This window comes from Salvelinus sp. IW2-2015, unplaced genomic scaffold (assembly GCF_002910315.2).
Source record: "Salvelinus sp. IW2-2015 unplaced genomic scaffold, ASM291031v2 Un_scaffold5108, whole genome shotgun sequence".
NCBI classification, from domain to species: domain Eukaryota; kingdom Metazoa; phylum Chordata; class Actinopteri; order Salmoniformes; family Salmonidae; genus Salvelinus; species Salvelinus sp. IW2-2015.
This window is the reverse complement of record NW_019946374.1, coordinates 10373-19447: the sequence shown is the minus strand read 5'-3', so window position 1 is coordinate 19447 and position 9075 is coordinate 10373. Positions and strand designations below refer to the sequence as shown.

The following is a 9075-nucleotide window of genomic DNA, read 5'->3' as shown; positions in this document are numbered from 1 at the left end:
GCTGTGTGTGCCACTTGCTAGCTTGTCCTTACAGTGGATTCCAGAAAGTATTGCAAGACCATTGAGTCTTGTTCCAGCATTTTGTTACGTTTACAGCCTTAATTTGCTAAAATGTATAAAATCGCGTTTTTTTTCCTCATCAATCGAGACAGCAATAGCCACATGAATGATAAAGCAATGTAAAGAAAATTGACCAGTTTTTGTAAACTATTAAATATAAAATCCAGGAAATATGTCACATTTACTAAGTAGAAGTAATTCAGACCCTTTACTCAATACTTTGTTGAAGCACGTTGGCAGCGCATTACAGCCTTGAGTCTCTTGGTAATGACGCCTACAAGCTTGGCTACACCTTTATTTGGTGTGTGTTCTCCCATTTCTTCTCACGTGCACAGTGCCTTTCAAGCTCGATGTCCAGGTGGATGGGGAACGGGTCGCTAACAAGCATTGCCTCCTTTCAGGTGGCTCTTGGATACCTCGATATTATAGGATCGGAGTTCAAGCCGGGCTCTGCGCTGGGTCCCTGCCAGGAATCTTCAAGCGAGACTCCGTGCGTTGTCTTGTGCTGTGTGCTTTAGGTCTGTTGTCCTGTTGGAAGGTGACCTTCACCAGGTCGCTGAGGTCTCTGAGCACTCCTGGAGCAGGTTTTCCATTCAGAAGTGATTCTTTCTCGTCCGTCTACGTTGTGTTCTTTTCCTCGGGGTCTCTATCCCCTTGCCTCTTCAAGATCACGAGCCACTAGGGAGAAGGTCTCCCCAGCCAAGTGACCCATTGTCACCTGTACTTAGAAGAAATCGAGTGACCCCACGACAAGTGATGCCTGGTGCCCACCACATGCATATGCTTCTAATAGAGAAGTTGGGCAATGCCTAATGTCTATTCTTTCCAGATCCCGGACAAGCTTAGTGATCATATTCTCTAACGCTTATACAAATGCTAGTTAAGTTGTTCAATCACTTGAGTCTTCATCGAGCCTATGAGCCTCATTGTGCTCATTTCTGGCTTGATCAATAATTGGTATCGATGAAGACATCCTTTGGTTGGAAACCTCCGTCCTCCTTTTGGCAATACTACAAAGCGAACTTTCAATTTGTTTGTTTCTGTTTGGTGCACTAGAATGACCGTGGTGTCCTATGCTGTCTGTCGGCATCTCTTTATCAAAATGCAAAGGGCTTGAGACTTCTTCAGTCCGCAGAAGATGCTTCTTGCTTTAGCATTACCGTTAGTGGGGATATGATGTCCCTCTCTGCGAAGGTTCTACCCACTATATTTCCACAGACACGAGCAACCCACCTTCATTTTGGCTCATGTACGTTTATGTGAGTGCGAATTCATGGGATTCTTGTATGCTAGTCATCAGTTTGGTGGCTATAGGGGCGCCTAGGCATCTATGAGATGATGGTAGTTTCTTCGTAGGCGTTGATAGAACTTCCGATTCTTTCTTATAGAATTGCTATCGACGGCTCCCACTTAGTGTTTCTATGGGAGAGAAATCCTGTTCCTCATATTGCCATGCATTGATCTTTTTGACCTTGTTTCCAAGTTTATTATCTTTTTTTTCAGAGGTACAAAACAGTGTCTCTTAGTTATTATGCTTTTTTCTGGTTTGACACTGCACTCTTTTAATTCTGATGGACTACATCTCAAATAGTACCCTGAGAAAGCGAATGATGTGCGGATCTTTCCGTAAATAGATATGTGCGCGCATTGCATATTGATTTACCAACAGGGTGGAGCTTCTCAATCCTCATGAGTAAGTAGACATCCTATAAGGTGTCGAAGTGATCAAATGGCAAAGAATACAGTGTTTTAGGGCAAACCTGGGTTCCAGTTTCGAGTCTGGCATGAGCAGAATGTCTGAGTAACTTATACTGTGTAGGAGTAAGGTATTTCTAGTCTCGTCTATTTTTAATACACTATAGCCTAAACATGTGATCCAGGAAACTGTTAGTGCTCCTCACACTTTTTTTGTTGCTGTGACGTGTGCTATGGGTATTTGTTGTAGCTACATGTGTAAAGTGGTTAAGTTTAAAGAACATAAAATACTATGTTGTTCTTAATTTCTATTGTTCAGGAATTATCTGATGTATTTTTAAACTTCCCGCTTTTGGGGCGGTGTCATGTGTTGTTCATAAGACATATCTTTGAGCAGAATTACGCCTTCAATGCGCACATTATACTGTAACTGGGTTCTGAGCTGTTTTTGGTCATGCTGTCACACGAAATAATGCTGAATAATTTCGCCTCACAGGTTTTCGTCTGCACGGATACTTTCCGGAAGTGCACCCGTGTCCTCATGGCGAGGGGCATATTGTTCTGGTATTCAACTCGCATATAGGGTAAAACTCGATAGCCTCTGTCTGCGGCTTTTTGGCTCGTAGTGAACCCGCTGACATTCCGGGAGGGAGGTGAAGAAGGAAAATGGGAAGTATTCAGGACTCTACTTTTATTGCTCGGCGTGTTGAACGGGAAAATGTAATAGGTAAAATTGGCGCAGCAACAAAGTGCTTCAAATGAAACAGTATTACAGTTGTATTATATTGGTGCGACTATTTGAAAAAGGACTACATAACCAAGTATCTGCTCATAGATTAGTGTTGTATTTATGAAAATATAAGACACTATGACTACATGTCCAAATGTCACCCAAAAAGGGAACAATCTGAAGAGAGTTAAACAATTATATATCTCTAGAGTATTTCGTCAAACTGTGGAGGTTGAGCCAGCTCGGCATGGTCTAATCTCTATAACCCGTGTATAGTGTCAGGCACAATCAACACAAAAATATGACTGACACTATGCCATGTCACAGTTAATTGTTTCACCACAGTTTTTCTCACCTACATCCTGTAGACTGACACCATTCATATAAACATGTTAATTCTGTCCCTGCACGAGAGCCTTGTGCTTCACAGGTCCAGGTCTCTTCCAGGTCAGCCCGCAAATTAGCGAAATCCTTTTCTTCGCTTCTGATGTATTAGAAGGTGCTTCAACATATTGAGAGAGATTTTATTGTAGAAAAAAGAATAAAATTGACAAGTCTTGGAACTGACTTGGACAAACTTAATTTATTGGAGTGAAGCAAAGATTGACGCTTACATGTATTTACATCATCATCATTGCGCCAACTATTACCAACTCATCCAGTATCCATAACTTGACAAATAATTGTGTGTGGTGTATGTGTTGTTGTGTACTTTTATCTCACAGAAGATATGCCGAGATGACATTTAGTTTAGTAATTCTGCTCATAGATTATGTATTTATGAACTACACATTGACACATCCAGCCCAAAGCGGGAGGTTTAAAAAATACTCAGTATTCGCAAAAGTACCAGAGCATGTCTTCTTAACCCTTAATGTAGGCACATCACACAAAAAATGACTGACACTATGCCTTCAGTTATTGTTCACCACAGTTTTCCACTCACATTCCTTGACACACATCTAAATGTAATTCTGTCCTGCACCTTGTGCTTTCACAGGTCAGCTCCTTCGCAGTCAGCCCAAATTACGAAATCCTTTTCTTCGCTTCTGATGTATTAGAAGTTGTCAACATATTAGATTTTTCTGGAGAAAAAAGAATAAAACTTGAACAAGTCTTGACTGACTTGGACAACTTTAATTATGGAGGTGAGCAAAGATTGACCTTACATGTATTTACATCATCATCATTGCCCAAACTATACACTCATCCAGTTATCCATAAACTTGACAAATAGTGTGTGTGTGTATGTGTGTGTACTTTTTCACAGAGAGAGAACATTTTGGGACCAATCTCAACCTTGCTTTTAAAACCATCCTGGAACGCATGGCTATCCAAAAACAACGAAATGAAACTTTATTCAAGGAGGTCCACCATGTCCTCATATTTTTCACAGATGGTACTGTACCGTAGTACTACTAGTCATGTATATTTGTTTGGAAAGTATTTGACTTGCATTATTGATTGCAGCTTTTTTAAAGCTTCTGTTCAGCTTTGGTCAGCTCAGTAATAATCTCTTGACTGTCTTTTCTTGCAGGTGCTTTCAACATGGGGGGTAAGCCCGAAAACACAGTGGCCAAAATCAGGGAAATGGTCTACATGAATCAAAAGGAAYAAAGGGATCAATATCTTGGTGAGGTCAAAGTTATTTGTGTTGTCTTGACATTGGTATTTTATTAGGATRCCCATTAGCTGTTTGTTGCAAAAGCAGCAGCTACTCTTCCTGGGMTTCACACAAAACATGACATAATACAGAGCATTAATAGACAAGAACAGCTGAAGGACAGAACCGCATTCAARYACAACCTGACYTTCTAGTCTTAACTATTCATTTCCTGTATACAAGTTGTCTGTCTAACTATAGACTGACCCGGGTCTACATAGTGCACACAACAGTTGGCTCGAGAATGATGYTCAAACATCAATGGGTTGTGGCACTGTACAATATTCAAATTCATTCGAGTCAGCTATTATCTCAAGTATATAAATGTTCTTTTTTTGGGACCAACTTATTTTTATTTTAGTTTTGTAAAAAAAAATGTTGTGGGGGGGGGGGGGTTACGAGGTCAGCAAAAAAAGTAAATCACAGAAAATGCATACAAAGATTAACCCCAACCCGATTGAGGGGGATTGGGCATAAATTTCATCATCAATTGAGACGATTTTTCCATATGTTTTTTCAAGACGGCCAGAAAAGATGTGTCCATTCTAGTCTATCAAAAGACCTTTTTGCTGCATTGGAGAGAATTTATACTAGCCGCAGGGAGCTGTTGTTTTGATGGGTATCTAGATATGTAATACCCGATGGCCCCACCCGGAGGTTTATCTGAGGATGAACGCCTTTATAACAAAACGCTTTCGGTCCAATGTGGCCTAATTTGGTAAGTAAGTCTCGAGAACGGGATGAAACATTTTAGAAAACAGTTTAATTTTATTTGTGTTTTTATCAAAGATAGTAAGAAACCCACTGCGAATTGATAGGTGTTCACCACTAAGAACTTTATATGGCGAGAAGTGGTTAAAAACTACTTTCGTATTTATCGCCCTTTTCTTATTCACTATCATAAAAATGAATTTATCAATATAAATTAGGTTAAAAAATCATGGGTAGCATACCCACCATTACTATAGAAGTGGTTTAAAAAACATTCTATTTTCTTATTATACGATTAAACAGGTGGGAACTCTAAAATGACAATACCATTATTTCAGATTTTCCATTCTATTGGCACAAAATCCTGAACAACCAAAAACCAACCAGCAAATTGCATCCACCAAGTTTATAGAGGAGTCACAAGCTTGGATGTAATCATTTGTGTCTAGAATAGAATGGACAAATACAAAAACTTTAAATAATACTCCAAATGTTTTTGGAACAAATTCCTTAGTCCCCTAAAATGTGCGGGGCCTATGTACAAAAAAGTGTGGTCATTTCTTAAACGGTTCCACCCGATGTGGAGGAAAATACCCTCAAATGAATGCAGACAGTCCTGCACTTTAACCTCATTGTAATCATTTCAAAATCAAAGTACTGGGAGTAGCAGAGCCAAAACAACAAAAAAGTGTGCCCACTGTCCCCAATACTTGGGAGCTACTGTAATAGCAGTGCATTCGGAAAGTATTCAGAACCCTTCCCCCTTTTTGGTTACCTTACAGGCCTATTCTAAAAGGATAAAACAAATACTTATTTACATTAAGTATTCAGACCCCTTTGTTTGCAGACTGAAATGGAGTTCAGGTCATCTTGTTTCCATTGATCATCTTGAGGGAATGTCTTAAACTTGGAGTCCACCTTGGTCAATTCATGTGGCCTGATTTGGAAAGGCAACACCTACGTATATAAAAGGTCCCACAGTTGACACTGCATGTCCAGAGCAAAACCAAGCCATGACATTGAAGGAATTGGTCCTGTAGAGCTCTGAGAGAGGATTGTGTCGATTCCACAGACACTGGAGAAGGGGTACCAAAACATTTCTGGCAGCATTGAAGCGTCCCCCCCAAGAAACAGTGGCAGCTCATTATTCTTAAATGGAGAGAAGTTTGGAACCACAAAACCAAGAGTTTAACTATTTGGGGCCCTGAAATGCCAAGCGTTCACCATCTGGAGGAAACCTGGCACCATGCCTATGGTGAAAGCCGCATGGAGGGTGGCATCAATCATGCCGTGGGGATGTTTTACAGTGACAGGGAGACTAGTCAGTGATCGGGTTCCCTAAACATGTGTTTTTTATTCAACTGCTTTAACACACTCTGCCAACCCGGATGTCCTAGCCAATCTGAAATCCTGGCTTTAGGAAGACCACCAAAACCCCTGAAATGTCCAACCCTAACTACAACATCTGCCGACAAGATAGAATGCCAGAAGGGGGGTGGGTGGTTGCAATATACTGCCAGAGTTCTTACTAAGCCAGGTTCCGTATCCCAAACAATATTTGAGTTCTACTTTTAAATAAAATTTACTTTTCTAGAAACAAAGTCTCCTCAACGTTTGCCGCTTGCTATAGACCCACCGCTCTGCCCCCAGCTGTGCCCTGGACACCATAATTGAATTGATTGCCCCCATCTATTTCAGAGCTCGGTGCTGCTAGGTGGACCTAAGAACTGGGACATGCTTAACACCCGGCCATAGCTACAATCTAAAGCTTGATGCCTCTAAATCTCACAAGAATGATCAATGACCCACGCAGGTCCAACACCCAAATCCGTATAACACGGTCACCGCTATAGATATCAGGTTGAGAACAAAGTTTCTTCCCATTTAACCCTACCTGGTTAAATAAGAAAGGTGAAATATATATATTATAATAGTAATATACGTATAGTTCCTTTCAACAGGAAGATGAACCCTAACTAAGCAACACAGCCAAGCACAACGCAGGAGTGGCTTCGGGACAAGTCTGAACTGTCCTTGAGTGGCCCAGCCAGTGCCGAGACTTGAACACAATCTAACATCTCTGGACGAGAACCTGTAAATAGCTTGTGCAGTGACGCTTCCCAAGAACCTGACAGAGTTTTTGAGAGGAATCTGCAGAAGAGACACGGGAGAAAACTCCCCAATACAGGTGTGCCAAGCTTGTAGCGTCAATACCCAGAAGACTCGAGCCTGCAGCAAATTAAAAGGTGGCTTCAACCAAGTATTGAGTTAAGAGGGTCTGAATACTTATGTTCATGTGAAATTTCATTTACATTTTTTATACATGTTCGCAAGAAATGGTCTTGAACCATTTTTTGTTTTGTGAAATGGGGTACAGTGTGTGTGACTGAGGGGGGGAAGAAATGACAAGATCAATTTTAGAACAAAGGGTGGTGTTAACCGTAAGCAAAATGTGGAAAAATTAAAGGGGTTCTGAAACTTTCGCGAATGCACTGCGTGTTGATCCACCAAATCTTTGAGATGAAGCCGATAAAACTTGTCAACAAGAGTACTCAGTCAAAAGTTGACACACCTACTCACAAGTTTTCTTTTGTTTGTTGCTATTTTCCAACATTGGCAGAGCTAGTGAAAACAAACTATGAACATAACAGGTTTCGGAATCATGTACCAAAAGTTAAAACAAATCAAATATTTTATATTTTGAAAGATTCTCCAAAGTAAGCCACCCTTTGCCTTGAAGCTTGCACATCCATGAACTTCTCTCAACCAGCTTTTGTGAGGTAGGTCACCTTGGAATGCTTTCAAATTAACAGGTGTGACTCGTTAAAAGTATAATTTGTTGTGGAATTTATCTTCTTTCTTAATGAGTTTTGAGCCAAACAGTGTGTGACAAGGTTAGAGGGGGTATACAGAAGATAGCCCTATTTGGTAAAAAGACCAGTCCTATATTAATGGCAAGAACAGCTCAATATAAGCAAAGAGAAACAGTCCATTACTTTTCAGAAGTTGAAGGTCCAGTCAATGGCAGAAGAACTTCAACAGTTTTCTTCAAGTGGCAGTCGTCAAAAACCATCAAGTCGCTTATGATGAAACTGGCTCTATGAGGATCGCAATAGGAGCCCGGTTTGCGCAGAGGAATAAGTTCATTAGAGTTACCAAGCTTCAGAATTGCAGGCCCCAAAAGAACGCTTCAGTGTTCAAGTAACAGACACATTTCAAAATCAACTGTTCAGAGACCCCAGCGTGATCAGCGATCCATTCATGGCAAAATGATGCAAAGAAACCACTAACTGAACAGGACACCATTACGGAGCTTGCTAGGGCCAAGAATAACAAGCAATGGACTTTAGACGGGGGAAATCTGTCCTTTGGTCTGATGAGTTCCTAAATGTGAGATTTTTGGTTCCACCGCCATGTCTATTGTGAGACGCAGGGAGTAGGTGAACGGATGATCTTTACATGTGTGGTTCACACAGTGAAGCCATATGGTTGTCAGGCTGATCGCGCTAGCATGCGGTTGCCATCAGTGTACTTTATTCAAAGGGCACACACTTAACCAGCATGGCTCCACAGCAGTCTGCAGCAAACGCCATACATATCTGGTTGCCGCATATGTGACTAATTTGCTTTTCACAGGACAATCGACCCAAAACACACTTTCAGGCTGTGAGGGCTATTGTGACCAAGGGAGAGTGGATGGAGTGTGCTATATCAGACTGATAATGGCCTCCACAATCCCCGACCCTCACCCATTGAGATGTTTGGGATGAGTTGGACCGCAAGAGTGGAAGGAAAAGCAAGCCAAACAAGTGCTCAGCATATGTGGGAAATGGGTGCTACTTTGAAGAATCTGACATATATTTTTGAATGTTGTCTTAAAACCTTGTGGTTACTACATGTTCCATGTGTTATTTCCATAGTTTTGGTATCTTCCGTTGTCTACCAATGTAGAAAATAGTAATAATAAAGAAAAACCCTGGAATGAGTAGGTGTGTCCAAACTTTTGACCGGTTACTGTAGATGCCAATTGTTGCAAGAACATGCATCTAGAGTTAAGGATTGGCCTGCGTCATAGGCGTCATGACAACTTCAATGTGGTATTCAGCAAAAATGAACCAGTTGTTTAAATTGCACCAAGAAATGTTCAAAGGTAATTAAACCCATGCTAAGGTGAACCATTTACTATGGCACTGTACTTTAACCTTTGTCGCTTCCT

General features: G+C 40.9%; 1 protein-coding gene across 1 annotated transcript in view; it reads left to right on the top strand.

Moving 5' to 3' along the window:
- LOC112077971 (uncharacterized) overlaps positions 1-4360 on the top strand; it is a 15634-nt gene extending 11274 nt beyond the window's left edge. The window contains exons 3-5 of the mRNA XM_024144348.2: positions 3486-3633; positions 3756-3884; positions 4023-4360. Coding sequence (XP_024000116.1) covers positions 3486-3633; positions 3756-3884; positions 4023-4165 — 420 coding nt within the window. The 3' untranslated portion in view covers positions 4166-4360. The remainder of the gene's footprint in view (positions 1-3485; positions 3634-3755; positions 3885-4022) is intronic.
- Positions 4361-9075: the final 4715 nt, after the last annotated feature.